The sequence below is a fragment of the Asterias rubens genome, chromosome 10 (genome assembly GCF_902459465.1).
Source record: "Asterias rubens chromosome 10, eAstRub1.3, whole genome shotgun sequence".
In the NCBI taxonomy this organism is placed as follows: Eukaryota; Metazoa; Echinodermata; class Asteroidea; order Forcipulatida; family Asteriidae; genus Asterias; species Asterias rubens.
In genome coordinates, this window is record NC_047071.1 from 5758913 (window position 1) to 5781923 (window position 23011).

General features: G+C 38.0%; 1 protein-coding gene across 1 annotated transcript in view; it reads left to right on the forward strand.

The window, feature by feature from the left end:
• Positions 1-2292: 2292 nt before the first annotated feature.
• The window catches only part of LOC117295428, a 30322-nt gene continuing 9603 nt past the window's right edge, over positions 2293-23011 (forward strand). Inside the window, exons 1-5 of the mRNA XM_033778081.1 lie at positions 2293-3012; positions 17233-17305; positions 20286-20382; positions 21315-21466; positions 22261-22315. Of these exons, the coding sequence (XP_033633972.1) occupies positions 2776-3012; positions 17233-17305; positions 20286-20382; positions 21315-21466; positions 22261-22315 (614 nt within the window). The 5' untranslated portion in view covers positions 2293-2775. The remainder of the gene's footprint in view (positions 3013-17232; positions 17306-20285; positions 20383-21314; positions 21467-22260; positions 22316-23011) is intronic.

Sequence of the window (23011 nt, forward strand, 5' to 3'; positions counted from 1 at the left end):
CAACGTCAGTGCATCTTTAGAGTAACCGTATATCGGATGAATTAGGTCGGCACTCTTTTGGTGGCTATACTTTCAGAAATCGGGTACATTTTTGTTCAACCATATACCGTTCCAATATGGTCCCAGGCTAATTCATTCTAATGCGTCATAAAAACTTGGTTTCGTTCAACAATGACGACATGGAGCTGGACTACCATTTCATGAGTAAGAAACGAAATGAGAAATGTTAAATAATGTTCTTATTGTTCCGATTTTTTAAAGTCGTTACATCACATGATTGGCTCATTCTGTCACTCATCAGCCGTTACTTTGTATCTCTTATAAAGTGTTAGTTGGAGATTCACTTTTATCGATTGTAACAGTGACATACTGCAGATGAGTTTGTTCAAAGTTGCAATCGATGAGAGCGAGTTTCAGTCCAAAACTTTGAGTGATAAGAATAAATTCATGGTTTTGCATTGATTGTTGGTTGTCGTGTACACGATAAACCACAAACTAATACAATTCACTATCTCCATGGGTTTTATACAGCCCTCAACAACGTTAATGCTGATGTATAGTGTAGACCTACGACCACAACACACAAACCCAAGCAGTCACAGTTTATCAAACATCAATCTACCATATTATAACACCCCTTACAAGTATTCTGCCTGCTCATTGGTTTAGAGCGCGTCACATGACATGTCTTAGTTTTGCTAGACGACGGCCGTGTGATAGTGCGTCGGTTTGCGTGCGCTAGTCCGAAGACTAGCACACGGCGTGCAGTACCCAGACGTCCGTTGCGTGAACGAGGATAATAAATTAAAAGTCTGTAACCATTTCGGATTGCACGACACTACATGCAGCACAGAACAAGTTTTTTGCAATCTGTATTCGCGTCGTCCGTGGATTGTAGCATTCAGGTCTGTAACTTAATAATAATAGTACAGTATTTAGAAATGTTTGGGGTGTTATAAAACAAATATTGACTGCTTTTACCCGTGCAATGGTTAAAACTATGACTCCCTCAGTGATCCCCGTAGAGTTCTATTTCCCCTCGACTTCGCCTCGGGAAAATAGAACGCTCCAGGGATCACCTCGGGAGTCATAGTTTTAACCATAGCACTCGAAGCAGTTAATAATTATTTGTATACAATACAGACATGCTCAACACGCCTTTATTAGTATACGCGCCCTCTGTTGGCCAAGTTCGCAATTATCATTTTAGTCATGAAACAAAATCAAAAAAATGGGCCTCTCTCCTCCCATTTAACCTCATGGTATAGTATGATACCCCGTTCCAATTGATAAAGAACGACATGCTCTGCACAAAATGTGATGCTTCAATAAGTAATTTGTTCACACAATCAAACCGCAAAAAAAGGGGGGGAAAGGGACCACTATTTTGCACAAATTTTTTCAATTCGTGCAAAAATCACAAATTATAATCCATAAATATTTTTGTAACGAGTGGGAAGGACTTCATAGAAAGTGCAATCTTGAAACAGAAACTACGATATTAATTAGTATTGAATGTTGACCTTTGACCTTAGGTTTTAAAAGGTCAACATATGGTCGCTAAATAGACGTATATGCTACCTGTCCACAGGGTCTGGAGTCGTACCGTCCCCTCTAATCATCGATTATCAGTCTGAACACGCAATTCTCCCTGAATTAAAATCATCACAACAAAAAATACATCGCCTAAAACACACAGTGAGAGAAGGTTCTCTCCTGAAGAGATTTATCAATGGATCCACGCATGCGCATTTGAGATCAATTAATGTGGGGCTGATTTCCCCAGAGGGTGAAGTTAATGAGCCCCGGCTCTCACATCCGCAAAGACGCTTCGGAAAATTCCATTTTGGCAAAGCGGTTTTTAAGCTATTGCTTTGGGAACACGGGATGGATGTGACATTTCGTAGGGGGCTAATTAATAACAATTTAATCGGAAGCGGGGCGATTACGGGCATAATGACTGTCCGCTAGACGTCACCATCCAGGCGACGGAATTGTTTCTCTAATCAAACATAATCTACTCGAGGTTTCTTTCGTATAAGTCTTCCCTACCCCCCCCCCCTCTATTCCCTGCTGAAGAAATCGCCCAACCGTTGACAACAAACAACGTTTGTGATACCCGTACGGAAAATGGATTTTTCTGCAATAACTGCGTTGCTAGGTGATCGCTATGACGACACTTGGCCGCTAAGCAATTGTAATTCACCTTCCCTTGCCTCCTAATGCTGGTGTACACTACGTGTGATGTAAACTAAATACATGTGTATGACCCGTTATGCATAATTCATGTACGTCAAGACGGAGAGGCCGAAAAACCATCGACGAGCGATCCGCGTTGACAAAATCATGGCTGCGCGACGTTGATGACATAGACAAGTGCTGGCAGACTGTGGCTTGATCCGTTCAAGATCTCTGGTGGTGTTTCTTTAGAATATCTCTTGTTTTCTCTCTAGAGGGTAAAGGGACCAAGTTCACGTGTATTTCGGCCAAATTTCAGCACTATATAAACACCGGTCTTACTTGACAGTAGCATGCTAGCTGCGGTTTCGATTCGTGATTGGCATCGATCTTTCGTTGTTTCTACTTGAGCTCCGGACACCGGAATCTCTGTGAATTCTTCTTGAAGAAGCAACCTAGTTTGTCCCTTTATGGTCCTGGAACGGTGTAAACACACAGATCACTAGCAAACTGGTGTTTCCTCACCGCATCTCAACGGGCAGTTAGTACTGTTTTGTTGTTTTGTTTTCTCGACAATTGAGGATCCTGTCAACCATCATGGCGAAACATTCTCCCTTAGCTTTCAACAATGCGTGCCTTACTCTTGTCATGTCCACAGCTGTATTCCTCCTCGTGTCTCTACACTCCTCGGAGGCAACTGGCTTGCCCAAAAGTTTGATATCAAGATGGAAGGAGGCGACCAAAGAAAGGAACCGAAACAAGGGCACATTTGATGAGAAAGATATGGGCATCATAACCATGAATCTTGAGATCGAACACCCATCAACGAAACAGGTGCGTATTCAATCTGAAAAACGGTAGCATGTTGATAAGGATAACTTGTTGTTGCAATCATTCTGGTTGACTTTCAGAGATTTATAATATGTTATGATTTGTTTACTTGTATTTTTAAGTTTTTCAATAATTTTGTTTTCTCTCGATCGGAGTTACACAACACTGTTCATCTCAACAACAATAGTAAACAACAACAAAATGCATCAATGAATCCATATCAACAAAAGGTCATAATAAATACTGTTCTTACATGGCAATTACAATGAGTTACATGTAGTTAATAACAAAATGAATAGAAACCCAAGTATGACATAATCACATAAACTCGAAGAAACGCAAAAGTACATCAACACATATATTCCAAATGAAAACCGGTGTGCTGCCTTTTGTGAAAATTAGGCAAAACATTATCAAAATGTATCAAAGAGGTGATGAACGTTTCAACGTCACGTTCAACTTCATCTCACTTAAATAAGATAATTTTAATCATGTGTGTAAAAATGTCGTCTTGTAACGTCTCTCGAATTATACAACAAATGACATTATTTAAACACATAAAATATTTTAGTATTTGATATGTTTAAATAATGTCATCTGTCGTAATCTTCGCGTATACAATTGGGGTTTTCGTCGGTACTCAGTTTTCAATACAGCGATGTGGAGTTATTAAGACCTCAAGAGAATTTATTTTGTAAGAAATATTTTGAATAATAAAAATTATGTATACAAAGAATAATTATTTTTTTTTTTAGTACTCTTATTTATTTCGACTTTATGACCAGGGGCTCCTCCTGGTCAATATATTGTCCGTAGATTTGAAATAACATTTAATAAATAGATAACAAATTGTCACATCGAATCCCCATTTACCTGAATGCACAACACGTGTTACGAAGTTGTAGTGTCACATGAAGTACAAGAAGGATTATTATAAAGGAGATGGCAAATCAGAACTGCATCAGTGTGCAGACAATTCACTTTTCTTCCATACGATAAATAAATGCAACCACCATCCAAACTGAGAAAGGAAGAGCAAAATAGTCAGAGCTCGTTTTGAGGGGCATGTGAAGTACATTGTCCCTGCTCGTAATGAACACGGGGAACAAGATAACAATATGGCTCCATAAAGGTATCAAAACTGAAAGACGTATACATGATTGTCTGATTGGACGATAAACTCTCAGCTTGGACCACTTATGCGGTAGTTATTTTACACGAAACATCTTTAAAACCGTAATCGTTGTTGTGCTCGCTCTCTTGAGACTATACATAAAACACGTATGACGGTTGCAAAAATTTGTAAATAACTCATAATACGCGGGAACTATCTAGTAGAAGAAATACAATGGAAGACTTTATGCAACACATGTGTTTTAAGGGTTTTAAAACCTTTTGGAGAACAAGTATTTGGCCATGACATGAATCCCTAGTCACTGTGAATGAAGAAGTTAATCTTTGTCTCGGACGAAAATTACTTTCGTACTAATTTGCAGCACCTCAGCAAGTAACATTTTAAAGGCACTGTACACGTTTGGTAATTGTCAAAGACCAGTGTCCTCACTTGTTGTATCCCATCATAAGCATAAAGTAAAAGGCAGTGAAAATTTGGGCTCAATTGGTCATCGAAGTTGCGAGAAAATGATGAAAGAAAAAACACTCTTGTTAGACGAATTTGTGTGCCTTATGATAGGAATCAAAAACCTTTAGCTAGAAGTTGTTTATTATTTTAGTGAGAAATTACCTCTGTCTCAAAAACTACGTTACTTCAAAAGTAGCCGTTTCTCACAGTGTTTTATACTATCAACAGCTCTCTAATGCTTGTTACCAAGTCAGTTTTTAAAATAATATTTGTTTTGAGTAATTACCAAACGTGTACCTTCCCTAAGGGAAGCTTTCTACTATCATTATCTTTAGACCGTGTAAGTTTAATGTAAAAATGTGGACATTGTGTATTGTGTCCTACAAAAAGTACCCAGGTTGCCGCAACCAAAGTAAGCCCCGATACACGCTTTCGGAGTTTTACTTAAAAAACGATTTATACGAAAATGTCTCAGGTTGGTTATGTAGTGTGCTTATACTATGATTTATATACATCAACAATATCATTTAAATAAATCAAACATCAAGGTGACTTTATGTACTAATAATGAAATGTTCACAATCGTTTTTATGCCGTCGGCTATTTTGGAAAATCTCACAGGATAGATTTCTCTTAGGTTTCTTACTTACGCCAACTTCAGTTGAAGATATCACTTACTCAAATTATGTTACGGATGAAGGTCTCGCACTATGACCAGTTTATTATCGTCTGTATTTACGTTTAATATTTAAAATTGGATCAATATAATGCTACAAAAGTCTACTTCGGACGATAACGGAACAGTATTTATAGCTCTTCCTCTTTTCATCGGCTTTGCCTTAAAGTTATCATAAGTAGGTAAAGACTTGAATAAAAAACCACTGAAAATAGGAATACAAATTTAATAACTTTGAAGAATTTGCGATGAAATCAATTAAATAATCTAATAAATAAATAAACGAGATCATACGAGACGGAAAGTCATGTTTGCATCTACAAAAAAACATCATAATGAAGTTCAGTTTAACTCATTATTGACCATTTTGGATAGAAAAGTACCGCATTACACAACGAAACATAATGAGAAGTACATTATGTTTTAATGTGCTTTTTGAGTGTGTGATTTTTGCTTTCTAATGTATTTGATTTCAATTTTTATTGTTAAGCGCATTGGTCTATTTTGGAATTGCGCTATATCAACCTTTTTAACAATAATAATTTAAAAAACTGTAATATATGGTGGAAATTCAAGCGCAGCAAAAACAAAAAGCAATGCATTTGTACATAGTCCTTGAAAAATTTAAAACAAATGTTTGCAAGAGATTTTAAGCCTGCCCAAATAGATAAGCAAAGGAATGAGTAATGTGGAATGACGTATGTTGATAGCAAATTAGAAGTCTCGTAGGTTTGATATTTGCGATTCGTAGGCTATAGCAATGGATCTTTGTGTGCGCGGAAAATTTAATTTGTAGCCTTCGGATGTATATATTTATAAAGCACTATGTACACAATGGCTGTGGTTTGGTATAATTATAGGAGTGCGCCAAATGGCGGTATTGGCGAAGCTTGAAGACATGGCTTGATTTTTAGCAATAATATCTTAAGCAATAAGCACAAAATTAAAGTTACAGATGTATTCCTCTGACATAGAACTCTTGGGTGCCGATTTAATCTTCACTAAACATACTCAATTATAAATTCATGTACAAATATTGGCAACTACCCAAATACCTGTTCTACTGCAAAACAAAATAGTTAAATTAAAACAGGGATATTAATATCAATACAAAGACGCTGATATTGTCAATAAGATTTTTAATTGATTTTTTGTCATTGTTCAAAACACAAATTCAAGATTAACACATCATATACATTTGTTTTCATAAATGTGTTTAAAAACTTGCCTACGGTAGAATGATTAAGGAAATTGTGTCTAGTTTTAAATATGAACTTTCTTCGGGGACGGATGTTAGTTAGATCATCTAATTAGTGTTGACTTTCAGATAAATTAGCAATCTCAGGAATACTTAATTCAGTTCCAAATGTGTGAAGTAACATGCAAGTAAACATGTTTGCGTCTCCCATAGCGTTCTGTATTTCATGGTCAAACCTTAGCAGTTCATGATTTCAAGGAAAGTCAGTTAAAAAATGTATGTTTGTATATTTATAATTAACTTTTTAATATTGTTCATTTAAAACCCATGAGGGGAGTTGTTGGTCATTTCCATCTAGAAATGCTCAAACCAACAGCATTTTAAGTGTCAATGATACATTTAGATACATAAACCTTTTTGCTAAGTCTGTAATTTACCAATTTGTATACAACAATGTTTAAAGACAGTGGACACTATTGGAAATTGTCAAAGACTAGTCTTCACAGTTGGTGTATCTCAACATATGCATAAAATAACAAACCTCATCAAACTTGCGAGATAATAATGAAAGAAAAAACACCCTCCGTCACACGAATTTGTGTGCTTTCTGATGCTTGATTTCGAGACCATAAGTTCTAAACTTGAGGTCTCAAATTCGTGGAAAATTACTGATTTCGCGAAAACTACGTCACTTCAGAGGGAGCTGTTTCTCACAATGTTTTATACTATCAACCTCTCCCCATTACTCGTACTCAAGAAAGGTTTTATGATGATAATTATTTTGTGTATTTACCAATAGTGTCCACTGCCTTTAAAGCCTAAATCGCCATTAAAAATACTTGAAGATCTAAAAAATAAAAACAACAAAAAGGAGCAATCATTAACACTAATTGATTAAGGACATAGGTTGGAGTAGTGCTCAGACTCTTGGTCAGACTGAAAATACCTTTTGAGTATATTTTGACTCCCCACCCCCCCCCCCCCTCCCCACACACACACACACCCCCACCAACATCCCCTTTGGGAAGTGCGCCCTTGAACATTCCACATTGCACTTAATTCCAATCAAGACGTGCAACCTTGCCCTTATCAAAACCAATCTATTTTGATAATTATTTTTATGACCCATTGCCAAAGAAGCCTTATAAAATATTTACCACTAAGAAATAGAGTGAATACTACGTCACTCAGTGTAGTGACCTTTCTCTCAGAGAGTCTGTATCCTGAAAGGTCGACTCGCTTGCTTTTTAAAACCTCATTTGAAATCTCATATCGACCACACTTTTTCCTAAGGGCAAACACTTCTCTGCACATTGCAATGTAGGTCAGCATCCTTCAATATAGACAGTGTACTGCAGATGGAATCGCAGACCTTTTTATGCGTCTCGACAACCGAAATTATATTCTGGCAATATCTAAGACACAATACATTTAACTCTAATAAATAAAAGGGAAATTTTAGAATAAAAATGTGTAAAGATGACAATACGATGTGTATGAAAAAGCCTTTTCATGATTATTTCTTCCGAATAAAAATTCAAATTTGCAGAGAAGAATTTGCTCATTTAAAAAATAGTCTTTTCTTACACCCACACGTGAAATGGATTAGTTCCAAACATGCTGTAATGTGGACGGATAGGACAGGCTATATGCATATGTTCTTCAGTTCGGGACACTGACCGAACTGTGTCAAGAGAAGGCCAGGGGTGGATTTTACAAAGAGTTAAGACTTACTAGTCTAATCTCGCATTAGGACGAGTTACTCGTCCTAACTTAGGACTAGCATTACATTTTTAGTCTTCTAGGACTAGTCCTAAGTGAGGACTAGTCCTAACTCTTTGTGAAATCGACTCCAGAACGTTTAGTTATATATTTCGGATAAATATATGGGCCACCGCAATAATATAATTTTCAAATAAACGAAATGTATTTTTGTCATTTTTATTTTCGTTTTTTTCAAATTTGCCAGAAACCTAGTGGGTGATGGGTGTCCTTCGTGCCCACTCATATGCAGTGAGGCAAAGGAAAATTCTGCTTCCCGTCCCGCTCAAACTTTCAAAACTATAAAATCAAACCATGAAGTCAATCTCAATTTAATTATAAGAACTCAAGTCAAAACAAACACCGTTACATTATTATTGGGTATAGGAGTTTTATCAACATTTCCAATCGTGAGTTTGTTGTAACTCTGAAAATTACAGCCAATTCGCACGTGCCTCTCCTTGCTCCATGCTCTATGCTTCATGCATGCTGAGTTGCTCCATAATCTTGTTTTGATCTAAAGTATACCAAGATGTTTTCCTGATATAGCGACTGTTGCTTTATCAATTAACAATGAGTATGACGTACATAGCAATACAGGCAGACGCTTGCTATTTTAATTACGTTGTTCTAATGCAAGCGACCTAAAACAATGTTGTTGACTTTATTTACATACGCAGGATCTACATGGTGAAAGTTGGTTTTTAAAAATGCATGTTCCGTGCACGACTGGATTAACAAGGAACAGACATGTTGTGAACTTACACGATTCTTATGACGTATGTATTCATTACGGGACGTTAGTTTTACACAAGAGACAGTTATGTCTACATAGCTGAACAATTTACATCTCCTTAGTTATTGGTTTACATGGTGTTAACACCTTGTAATGCGTGCCCATATTGCTTACATTAGTCCATGACAGATAGGTCATTATGAGAAAGGCATGTTTTTTTAGTGGTGCATATTAAACATTAACTTGGGTAACGCAATACAAAACTTCCTTGTAGGTTTTTGTATAAATGTTTACAAAATGATCTTTGCAATTGCCGACATTACTTGGTCATTGGAGCTAGTAACCAACGTTGAATCTGTATGACGTAAGTAAGGAACATGATAACATCTATCTGGTCTCTGAAGATGAATGAGGTTTTATTGGGTCTTTAACAATCTATATCCCCGAATAAATGTTTAGAAAGTTTAATACTTAATCGATTATATCTTGCAGTACGCCTATAAATGGCAACTGATAAAATCGTTTGCATTTCTGCAGGCTTATATGCCTGTGTTAACTGTATAAATTACAATTTTAAAAAGTTGGAATTTTAAAAGGTCAATCTGTACCAAGAACGATTACTAAAAATCAACAACTTCATAAATGAGATCAGTTTCAAATAAGGTCCATCTAAATATATGCATTATGGAATTGTTGTTTGTATATCTGTTTCAAGCAATGCTGATGTTTAATGTTAACCGAGTTATGATGGTCAAGATTGTTACCTAACTTTCTAGCCATTGGACACTTTCTGAACAGAACAAAAATTAAAAGTTCACAGATTTACAAATAACTTACAGGGTTTACAGAAGGTAATGGTGAAAGACTTCCCTTGAAATATTATTCCATGAAATGCTTTACTTTTTGAGAAAACATTAAAACAATATCAGTTCTCGATATCGAGAATTACGGATTTATTGTAAACACATGTCATGACACGGCGAACCGTGCGGAAACAAGGGTGGGTTTTCCCGTTATTTTCTCCCGACTCCGATGATCGATTGAACCTAAATTTTCACAGGTTTTTTATTTTATATGTAAGTTGTGATACATGAAGTGGTGTTGGACTTTGGACAATATTGTTTACCGATGTTGTGCGATTGTTTAAACACAAATTTAATTTGTTAGGGTACAATTTGACAGCCAACTGCCGGCGAACATCACGGCAGAATTACTGGAATTACCTTTGAAAATTATGTACAAAATTTGCATTTTTAGGGCATATTTTGTATGTCGATTTCCACGTGTAATTGTAACTCAGTAGTCACGAGAGTGAGGGGCTAGGGGCGTGGCTGACTGGCAGCAGTCGAAGGGACAGTTGTCCAATCACGCCACAAGAACGACATTCGATACTAGGCAGATTAGCTTATCCGTTAGACTTGATCCTGGGTCTACACCCAACATGCTGATGACATTACTAAGGTATCAAATTGGTATAGACATCAAAGGGAAGTATCACGGAAAGCTTGCATGCTTTGAAAAGGCCTTGTTAAAAGCATCCAAGTAGCACAGCGTGTTCTCCAAAGACTAGCTATACCTAAAAGTCTTACTGTTCCATCACAGGATCATTTCGAATTTGACATAATAATATAAAACAACATAATAAAGTAAGACGGGAAAAAAATTTGTTTATAATTGCACATTCTGAAATACATTACTTATGGCGCTACAGCAAGTTGGAAATAATATGAACGATTAAACATGGCGAAAACTGAGTGTTAAGGAACATTACTAATTGGTTTTGCCAACCAAACAGTGTTAGAACTTTATATAATCCACCATACACATAAACTGACAAACCAGTAGAAGTTTGAGATCTGTCGGCCATCTGGGTCACGAGAAAACAGTGAAAACCGATAACACTTTTTTTCATGGCAACGATGCACAAAAAAAAAGGAATAAAACGCTCATTCATTTCTCAACACATAATATGACATTTCAGACAGTAATATTTCATGGCATGTTTTCTACTATACTCATCATTAAACCGTGTAAGTTTTATGTTAATCTGTGATCTTCACGATTTTTGTTTCTTACAAATTCTGTAACGTTCCTTTATGAAATATTGAAACGGTGTGCTTGTGTAAATAGCAGTGTATTCAGTTCTGTTTTGAAAATTTCAAGGGAAATAATGTTCCGGATTGAACTGGGTAAAGTTTATACTAATGTGTGAGAAAACCAGGTTCCCAGAGCTAACTGGGAACAACAACATATTTTGAGAAAATCACATTTTAAGAATTTGATGTAATTTCATACGGTGTTTTTTGTGTTGTTCCTCTATACGGGTTGAAAATGAAGAAAGGGATTTACTGGAACGCCAATATTCCAACTCACAACTAGCTATCACACAACTTGAAAGTTTGCACTGTTCACCTACAAAACGGCCCATCACAGTAAGAAGTTTACAAGTGTAGGCATATATTTAAAACGTCAGCTTTTCTAAACAATGGTTAAATGAATCTAAAACGTTTACACTTTGGATTCGATTCCTCTGATAACATTTGGATGAGCCGTTTAGAAAGTTTGGACGTTGTCTATTTACACTTAGATTGTTTGACACCCACGTAACACATCGTGTTCCACGTAAAGCCTGCTGGCAATGCTGCATTACCATCAATGGATAATGAAACCAGGCGTGGGAATTCATTGGTGAAAAGTTTTCCGCGGGTCACTTATTATCTGTGGGTATTTGTCGGTTTTTTTAAACCGATCGACGAGTCACTGTTTTCACATGGTGTGTGTCTATATCCTGCGGAAACGCTTTAAAATGTCAAGTGGTGATCGTGGAGCGATTGGAAAGAGGGAAATAAGACAGGTCTTGGACACAACGTGTCAAAGTGGTCGGAGGTAGAGAGAGATTGACAAAAACAACAACAGCGATGACTACAACATTGCTTCTCCAAATAATAGGGTTGGTGTAAAGGCCGGTGTTATGTGTCAAGTTGTTGTGACGCAACCTGTATACCACCAGGGATCGGGAATCACCGACGAAGGGAATTGGCGAATTATCAAGAGACTTCGGTATGCATAAAGATGAAACCAATGTTTACGGTACGCGCTTCTTGTTTGCAACGTTTCTCAACTGAGATAGTTTATAGTTTATGGAGGTCAGAAACAAGGCGCAATCAATTTCTTACCCAATCACCTGTCTAAACAAAATATCCACATTACAATATTGAATGATTTGTTGGGTTGATTGTGACGAGCCTTGATCAATATAAAGATAAACGGTGTGTCTGTGTGTTGGTGTAATGGGGCCAATCAAACAGCTTTATTTCTGGTGGTCTAGTAGCATTACGGTGCTTCCGCTTTACTAACATCATTCCCAGCTTCTGTCTGGATTCATTTATGGAAACAATGACAATAGAGTTATATTAAAAGCAAAGTATATTTGGGGTTTTTGAAAAAGATCCATTTGATTTAATCCTATAAAACATGTGAATATTTCATTTCAAAAGGTGGTTGCGTTTCTCGAGATATCGCCTATAAGAATCCGGAGCGAATGTTATGTCTATGCAGGAAGAATAAACATGAATACACAATCTTAAAAAGATTAATGACAGCAACGATAGGTTCAAATTTCTTCGCATGAAAAACATTGTGTACATAACCACCCTTCTTCGAAATGAAATATTCTCAAAAAGCTTTTAACGAAAACTGCTTCTGGTCTTTTAAAGACAGTGGACACTTTTGGTAACTACTCAAAATAATTCTATATAAGCATCAAAACTTATTGGTAACGAGTAATGGGGAGCGGTTGACGGTGTAAAACATTGTGAGAAACAGCTACAAATTTTCCACAAATTTGATTTTGGTACCTCAGAAATAGATGTTGAGGTGTCGAAATCAAGCATCTGAAAGCACACAACTTCGTTTGACGAGGGCGTTTTTCTTTCATTATTATCTCGCAACTTCGACGACGAATTGAGCTCAAATTTTCACAGGATTGTTATTGTATGCATATGTTGTCATACACGAAGTGAGAAGACCGGTCTTTGACAATTACCAATAGTGTCCAGTGTATTTAAGAGTGACCACCAAACGCATACAAACCTTTTGAACTAGATCAAGACCGCTACGTGTAATATGTCTTTATTGACTGAGTTGAATGTGTTTTCATGTTCGTGAGTTCCAATTGTGTCAGAATATGATAAACGGGTTGGCACTTTTTTGTCAAAATTACAAAAATGCATTTAAATTTAGTAACATCCCATTAATGGTAACAAACAAAATAGTCATGTATTGCTCTAGAGCCGACCAAACTCTTATACGGTCCACGCATGTCCAAAGCGACCGTCCTAGCTATATGCGGGCCTGCGGCCTGGATCTGGAACATATGGCGTCAGCTTCATGGTGCACTTTCGGACCCCCCCCCCCTCCCCTCCCGCTGAATGTGTTCCCATAAACAGGCACAAGAATCCGAAGAAAATCACAAAACATAAACTTGTATTTCCACCTGCTACCATACTTGAATCCCCCTTGAAAATTAAAACAAGTGATTAACGGTATTCCACGCTTATTTATCGACATTTCAAAGTCATTTTTTCAATTTCCACCACGGATACAAAAGCCGTTGTGTGAACAGTAACTTCAAACCACACGGGGTGGTTTTGGTGGCTTCCTTTAATGTAGGGAAAATGCAGCAATGCACACGGAATATTCAACAAGACCATGAATAGAGTTGTCCAATACAACAATCTAAGGCCCTTTTCGAAACGACTCGATTTGGCTTTGGACTCGGCTAAGGCTAGCTTGGCCCCGTGTGGTTGTTTTAATAATTGCGCGTGCTTAGAGTACACGCGCCCGGGGTTTCAGACGAGAGAACTAATTACTTCCAACCGAATCCAAAGCTGAAGCCGGGGTTTCGAAAAGGGTCCATGTTACGATGTGGTTGTTACCTCTGTCAGGTGTTCCAATAATGTTCATTGGGCCTATCCCAAACAATGTGCAACCATAGCAACCATATTACTGTACTTAGAAAGAATCACGACGTACTTAATAACTGCGTTTTGTGACAGCAAAAGTATGTGGGTGTATTTTATGTTATGCTTGCCTTTCTTTCATAAAATCTAACGTTATATGAGAAGCGTTTCTAATTATGACTGTTTCATTGTGACTGTATCTAATCGTAACGTAAATGAAATGGACCATAAGAAAACCCGTATTTTAGAACAACACGTACAAATCTGTATTTCGTGACATAAACAATGTGACAGTCGAAGGATGATGGGCTACAAAATGGAACCAAACACCAGCTGCATTGCGTCCGCCCAAGACGCAGGTTACGAATAATGGGGTAGAGCAGCTCCTGAGCGAACTGTAGACAAACACACGGCGGGGATCGATCGAAGTAAAGCAAAAACGTTATTTGAAGACCGCATCTTCAGTCGGCCAATATGCGGGGGCGTTTTTCTCGGTTTGTAACCTTGCAACCCCCCCCCCCCCCCCCCCCCCCCCCACCCACGCACAAGCTTAATGTGATGGCTCTGTTGTATTGGGACTTTATTTCATTTCGTTTCTTCGCGCATTTTATGCCATTACGCGGCAAAGATGCTTTCATTTGTTTCTCGGAACGGTAGATGTTCGTCTATTTAAAGAAGCAGAACAATAAATGGAATATCTATTTTTGAAGTCAGTTCAAAAGGCAAATGCATTTTCCCGATCACTGATATTAAGCAAGGATGTTTAGGGAAACAGTCAGTTTATATCGCTATTTATACACCACCCGTTTTCTAGTGAAACCTTTGACAATTCACTGAATTATATTTTATCTGAAAATCATTATTTAATAAATTCGGGAATGACTTAGGAGATGATGCAATTCGTCTGATTGCGTTATATTTCATGTTTCTGAAAAGGCAATAATATTTTAGATGGGGTAATGCCATCATCAAACTCTCACATTTTCTGTTAAAGCCATTGGACCCTTTCGGTACAGAAAAAACAAAAGTTCACATATTTACAAAAAATTTACAGGGTTTACAGAAGGTAATGGTGAAAGACTTCTCTTGAAATATTAGTCCATGAAATGCTTTACTTTTTGAGAAAACGGTAAAACAATTTACGGATTTATTTTAAACACATGTCATGACACGGCGAAACGCGCGGAAACAAGAGTGGGTTTCCCGTTATTTTCTCCCGACTCCGATGACCGATTGAGCCTAAATTTTCACAGGTTTGTTGTTTTATATATAAGTTGTGATACACGAAGTGTGGTACTTGGACAATACTGTTTACCGAAAGTGTATAATGGCTTTAAAAGAACATAAAATAATTAAATGAAAAATATTATTCAAATAATATAAGCAGATAAAAATTAGTTTTTGTTGCATGTTTGAAATGTAAGCATACCATGAGAATGTTGCATATCACTTCACTTAAGTCATAGCTTAATTCCTAATCAATAAGTCACAATACTTGTCTTTCTTTTGTTTGCTATGAATTCAAAGTGTTTCCAATGCATGCACGCACATGAGCATAGAGTTGCCATCGTGGTGACGAGACCTTCTCAAGCTTTTAATATTCACCATGCGCTAGCCATTAAACAGCATGGCATGGTGGTTGCAAATAACCGGTGAAAATCATTTCAGTATGGATGCAGTATCTCTCTCTTCAGGATTATAGGAACACGTTGCCTTGGATCGGTCGAGTCTTTGAAAAGCGTTCTCTAACCGTTTGTTATAAAATGCATATTGTTAGAAAGATGTTGTAAAAGTAGAATACAATGATCTACACAAATATACCTCGAAATTGCGTGGTTTTCTTTTTACCTCGTCGACTAACACGGTCGGCCATTTATGGGGGTCAACCCATAAATGGCCGACCGTGTTAGTCGACGAGGTAAACGGAAAACCACGCAACTTTGAGTGATACTTGTGTGGATCATTATATTCTACTTTTAAAACATCTTTCTAATCATATGCATTTTAAAACAAACGGTTTCAAACGCTTTTAATAGACCAACTCGACCGATCCAAGGCAACGTGTTCCTATAAGCAGAGGTTTTGTTCGCTAGACCTCATTACGACGAAACAGAATGGGATCATGGTTTGCTGTTATAAGCAGAATGGGATCATGGTTCGCTGTTATAAGCAGAATGGGATCATGGTTCGCTGTTATAAGCAGAATGGGATCATGGTTCGCTGTTATAAGCAGAATGGGATCATGGTTCGCTGTTAAGCAGAATGTGATCATTGTTCGCTGTGAAGCAGAATGGGATCATGGTTTGCTGTTATAAGCAGAATGGGACCATGGTTCGCATTTGTAAGCAGAATGGGATCATAGTTTGCTGTTATAAGCAGAATGGGATCATGGTTCGCTGTTATGAGCAGAATGGGATCATGGTTCGCTGTTAAGCAGAATGTGATCATTGTTCGCTGTGAAGCAGAATGGGATCATGGTTTGCTGTTATAAGCAGAATGGGACCATGGTTCGCTGTTAAGCAGAATGGGATCATGGTTCGCTGTTTTGAGCAGAATGGGATCATGGTTCGCTGTTAAGCAGAATGTGATCATTGTTCGCTGTGAAGCAGAATGGGATCATGGTTTGCTGTTATAAGCAGAATGGGACCATGGTTCGCTGTTAAGCAGAATGGGATCATGGTTCGCTGTTTTGAGCAGAATGGGATCATGGTTCGCTGTTAAGCAGAATGGGATCATGGTTATAGTGGTGCTGGGTCAGGAGTCGCTGTTATAAAACAGAATGTGGGAGACAAGATCATGGTTCGCCGTTTTGAGCAACATTAGGTGCGAGACTTGGATCATAATTCTGTTCTTTTGTAATATTGATCTGTTTAGTGACATTTTGCTGTAAGCAGTTTAGATTAAGTCATAGGATGATCATGACCTTTAGTGGATGTTGGATTCAAACAATGAACATTCATTCATTCATTCATTTATTCATTGGTGGTTGATTCTTTAAAAACATAATATTCCTACTTTAAGTCAACCATCCATGACTGAGAGATACACAACGATCTACATGCAGGCCTATTTGATTCACCTGATCCCATCTTGTTGTACAAAACTAAAACCAGCATTCCATCAAACCCGTCACGTTTGTTTAACGGCAAACACAAAATGCCAACGGTTCACTAACCACACGTCCATTTGGAACCATGCGTATTCTTATCTCTACCCAAAAACTGTTTGAGGCAAAATTGTTAAATTTCAAGCCTTATTTCGATGCCAGACAATGATTTGACAATTCTTTTCTTTTCTCCATTTCTTTAGAGTGATGGCGAGGGGACCGAGTTTTATTGTTTAAGAAAACACCTTTCCGATGACGATGGTGAAGTTCACATAGGTAAGGCCATGACTGCTTTTTACTGCAGTTTTCATTGTATGAAGGTCATGACTGCTACTAATTGCAGCTTTCATTGTAATAAAATATGACAGGCGTCCGTTCATTCCGGATCTTCCGTTAATAAATTAACCAATAACATTCAGTTAGTCACGGTACGCTCTGGCGTCACACAAAGCGTAGGCCAGTCGGGTCAATTTCCCGCCAAGAATTATGTAAATTAGCGTCAATATCCGAATACTGCGGCCGATCGGATGTAAATTAAAACATTTGATTAAAAATGCGCAATAACACAATCCACTCTCAACCTTATTAAAAAGATTTATTAACAACTATGGATTATAAATAATATGTTACTAACACAATTAACTCACACAAGTCAAGTTACACTTAATATTGGTTGTCTCCTATCAACAAGCTTACTTTAATGTGACTCCCTCCTCTTAATCAATATAGTTTATTTGAAGTACCGTACTATTGTTTAAGCAAACTGGTTGAGTGGAAATAAACTCAACGGCCCTGAACAACATCCATTCATGGAACATCCTTTTGTTCATCTCTTTGACCTAAGAAATGTATTTATTTATTTCCTCGAAACCTTCAAAAACGGAGAAGATAAAATTATATAAGTACATCAAATGTACAGTGAAAGGGACATAGACACGTAAGCAGGATAACACTGGCACTCTCGGACGACCCCAGAATATATTGGGAAAAAAGTACGAAACCAAATAATTGTCAGGACAATCTGAGTAGCCGGCCGAGAGTATGGAGACCATCACATTCAAGAAACTGGTTACGAAAAAAACAGCTGTTTGACACTATCACATGGTTGACGCAGTTTACGTACTTAAAGTCAGAGTTAATTTTCCGCCTGAAAGAAGGACTAATAATGCACTTATAGCAGCGTAAAATCTTTGTGCAAACCAAAACCATTTTTTACTCTACCAATTAAAGTATTCTTATTATAAGCAAAATCATCACTGGTCTCGCAATTTTGAAGGTGAGTAAATGGGCATCGTTGGTTGCCTTCATTTCGTGATAACAATCGTGGACCTATTGTCCCTTTTGTTGTGTTGTCAATAGCTCGCGAAATCTCTTCGTTCTTCAATTGTTTGGACTTAAATGGACTTTCCCATTGGTTTTGCACACAAGGTGAACCAAGGATGCCTCGTTCTGTCGATATTTTCCCGCATCACTTTCGTTAAAGTTATCGTTTTCAACGGTAACAAATAACGTACATACCGATTTTCTTTCGAAAATGCTGGCTTTTGAGGGAGAACAAAAAATATGAAGTTTTAAAATGTTGGTTGTTTTGTAAGATTTACGATTATTCCAACAGGAAGTCCGCAATAGACCTTATGCACATGACGTTATTTCAGTACGGCGCTCTTTATTACCTTGAGGTCAAAAGGAGGGTGTTCATTGGCCAATCTATGTGCGTTTCGATTGTTTCGTCACCGTTTGACCTCAAAGATGTCGGCTAAATGACGTCAACGCATAAGGTCTATTGCGACTGAAAATATCAGACAGGTTAAAGTATTCCAGTTTTACCGAGTGATCTGGGCCTACTATTGGAAACGGTCCCCGTTGATCAAGCTATAAAGCCGGTGTAAGCCTTTGAGGTATTAAATCTGAACAAGAAGAATGTAAGACAAACAATAAGTTCGCGAAGAACGAAGGGATGTTTTCATAAAACAATATATATATATAGATAATCGGCTGATGAACAAAATATCAACATAAATCCCGTAAAAACAACTCTGAAATTACTTTGTAATAAATCACAATATGTCACAAGTGTATAGTTTAATGTGTACCGGTGGCTAAATTGCATATACCATCAACAATTGGTTGATACTATTTTGGGTATTGTTTGTTAAATTGACCTTTTAGTAGAAGTAGTCGTATAAGTATAGAATACAACAGAGAGGATGTTGCCGTCTTAAAGAAGATCCTTGTATTAACGAAATGATTGGTTATTATCAACTTAAACCTTCTCAATCTCCAGCACAATCTTGGTATTGTCTGTAATCAACATCAATCATAGATGTTAGCATTATAGTTTGACACCGCCATGACTCGTTTAGTTTCCTCTATTAATATTCTGCATTACTATAGTGGAGTACAAAATGCCAAAGGGGCTGACAAACGGCCCTCAAGACACCCACATCAAAAAAGATGCAGTTTACTTTTCATCTCTCGTTTGGTAGTAATTGATATTAAATTTTACGCCGGAAGCACGGTTGATCCTGCTGATGCGAATGTGATACGAATTTTGACGTCACAAATTCGCAACAAACAATTTGCAACCGTTCAATCATGGAGGTTCATTCCTCCAGATCCATGGAGGTTCCTTCAACCCATGGTTGCCCCATGCTCAATTCTAGCAGTCATGTCACGTCAGCATTTTCTGAACGCATGTTTACTATGTTGAATAGAACGGAATCTAAAATACATTTACGTACCAAACATTTTTATTCAAGGGAAGGTACACGGTTTGGTAACTGTCAAAGACAAGTGTCCTCACTTAGTGTATCCCATCATAGGCATAAAATAATAAGCCTGTGAAAATTTGAGCTCAATATGTCATCAGAGTTGCGAAAAAATGATGAAACAAAAAACACCCTTGTTGGACGAATCAGATAGGAATATTAAAGACTTCTAGCTAGAAGTTTTGTTTTTTTATTTTAGTGAGAAATTACTTCTTTCTCAAAAACTACGTCACTTCAGAGGGAGTCGTTTACCACAATGTGTTATACTACCAACAGCTCCCCAATGCTCGTTACCAAGTCAGTTTTTAAGTAAATTTTTGTTTTAAGTAATTACAAACAGTGTACCTTCCCTTTAAGGTAGGGAGCGGGTGAGACAATGTGTTTTATTTATTTTCCTTGGCCTCTATCCCAATTTGTTAGTGTTTAATTGCTTTGTCTTACAATCGAAGTGTTTATAATTTGACATGACTTTATGTTTTCGTATCCAGTTGGTTTCGCACCTGAATCACGCGATAACGATGTAGTGAAGATGGTTCTGTATGGATGTCCGCAGGTCTCTCAAGGAACACCGGGACAAACCAGCAAGTAAGATGATCTCACATCAGAACTTGGTTTCAGAGGAGAAGTTGGTGATAACTGAAAAAGCATTAGTTGTCCCGTTCAATGATAGATTATTAACCATTCAATATTGAAACGGCTTCCACCGGGCTTTCTATAAATGTTCATGTTCAGCATGGAGTTGCAGCCATCACAAATGTATATCAATTACCTATATCAATTACCTAACACTGATTAGTTGTCGCAGCTCCTTCTACCAGTTGTCTATCTGGCCGAAGGAATATTCAAATCGATCTGTTCCTTCCTCCCATGACTAACGTGCCCAATCTGCCCGGAGCGATCTGGTTTTGGGGCGCTTCACTATCACTCCTCTGTCATTGGGTTGAAACAGGCACAGGCACTTAAAGCCGAGCCGCAGGAGTTTGGTTTGGAGGGGGCGTTTTGAAACGCATACCATGGGTTATATCAATGATACTTCGTGGGGTAGGGAGTGGCCCATTTTCCCCTATATCCATCCCGATCATTTGAACCATATTAGCCTAGAGTTTACCAGTTCAAATGTGACCACTATGGCCGTACATGATTGGCTGGAGTGTATGTTCCATTAATTGTGAATCGCTGCCAAAGACTACAAAGCGTTACCAACACAGCTGGCACGGCGTGTTTTCTACACAACTCCCTTTTCATCATTTGACTTTAATGGCCACCGATGCCGGTGTCCCAGTGAATTCTGTCCACCGGTGACACTGTCCACTATATATGGGAAATTAACATGAGCTGGAGGAGGATGTTGCAAAAGAGGGCGCTATCAGAAGAAGTTTGTACACAGTTCGCTATATAGGGGGACACAGAAAATCTCCGGGGGACAGAATCTCCTGCCACACCGGTTTGAATGTATTCCGAGACGGAGAGAAGCAATTATGGTTAATATTGTGTATCTTCTCCCTTTCTCGTTCAAGTATGTGTACAGATCAATGTATTGGTCCGTCGGTTCCAATTTACGAGTGGGAGCGTGATGGGTGCCCAGTCTACCTCACCAGGGGAGAGGTTGTCACAGTGGGTGGACCTTTCCTTATTCACGAGCTTTTCTTAGAGGTGCAGCATACGAAAGGTACCCAACTACTCACTTTTCGTTTTGGTTTCGTCGCAATTTGTTATTAAACCATACAGCTTGTGTAACATTATGTGCCGGTAAACAGTTTGTGTAAAACATATAACTCGATGGAAAACATACCAAAGATGAAACAACATCGGGGAGGGGCTATTCCAATTTATCATAGTGTCATTAGTACAAACTACTTGTGCGTTTGCTTACTACGCCAACGCACATGTGGAATACACTTAAGTTGTCATTGACTGCAGAATAAAGAACTTCTCGTGGTATAATATGCAGAGAAATAAACATTTCCCAATTTGCCTATATTCCATTCCTCAACTTTCCGTTTGTTTGTGTGCTGAGGAGACCGGCAATACTCCTATGCTTTAAATTCACCGGGAATCATCCCCATGTCGTAGCTGTCTTTGGTAGCTTTCATTTTGGGAGTTTTTTTCTGATTGACACAAAGGGTGTCTTGAAGGTTAATCTTAGTTGGGATTAAGATTGGGTATACAATCAGTAGACATGAGCCCGAGAGGAAATTACTCCAAATACCTGCCAATGCAGACGTCATTCTAGACAGATTTAGGTGAAGAAGCTGTGTTTGTTTTCCCGGCAGTTCTTTCATCCATTTTAGATTAACAAGTCGCATTATACGATTAGTTTCTCTATAGGTGTGGGTGGATACATCTCTGCCTCTGGGAACACTCTGGGAAGCAAATGTGTCACCGTGTGGGTGGACATAACAAATGACCAATAAAGCACCACTTGTACTTCTATAATAGCACTTGTTAATTGTCCCTCTAAAGGTGCTTCAGTATCGGCTGGACTTACACTTAAAGTTCTTCCGGAGTCTCATGTACAGTAAGTTTTTGAAATAAGTTATTTTAAACTAAATCTTTGTGATTCTGATGAGCAGAGTGTGGGTTCGAGTCAAAGTCGTGACACATGTGTCCTTAAGCAAAACAAAAATTTACCATGATGCCTCGTCCTTCGGATTAGACGTTAAGCCTGTGGTCCCGTGTGTTGTGTAACGCACGTAAAATAGCACAGTGAACTTAATATCGAAAAGAGAAGATGTTCGCCCCGGTGTTCCTGGTTTGATTGGCAGCTTTTGCCAACGTGACATACCTTGCAGGGAAATACTGAATGTTAAACGCTGTAAAAGAAGCCACTAGTATTATTATTATCATATCATTGCAAGCCTGTTTGGTGTTAAAGGTACTGGACATTGTTGTCAAAGACCAGTCTTCTCACATGGTGTATCTCAACATATGCATAAAATAACCTGTGAAAATTTGAGCTCAATTGGTCGTCGAAGTTGCGAGATAATAATGGGGAAAAACTCCCATGTCACACGAAGTTGTGTGCTTTCAGATGCTTGATTTCGAGACCAAAAATTCTAAATCTAAGGTCTCGAAATCAAATTCGTAGAAAATTACTTCTTTCTCAAAATTCACATTACTTCAGAGGGAGCCGTTTTTCACAATGTTTTATACGATCAACCTCTCCCCATTGCTCGATACATAGTAAGGTTTTATGCTAATCATTATTTTGAGT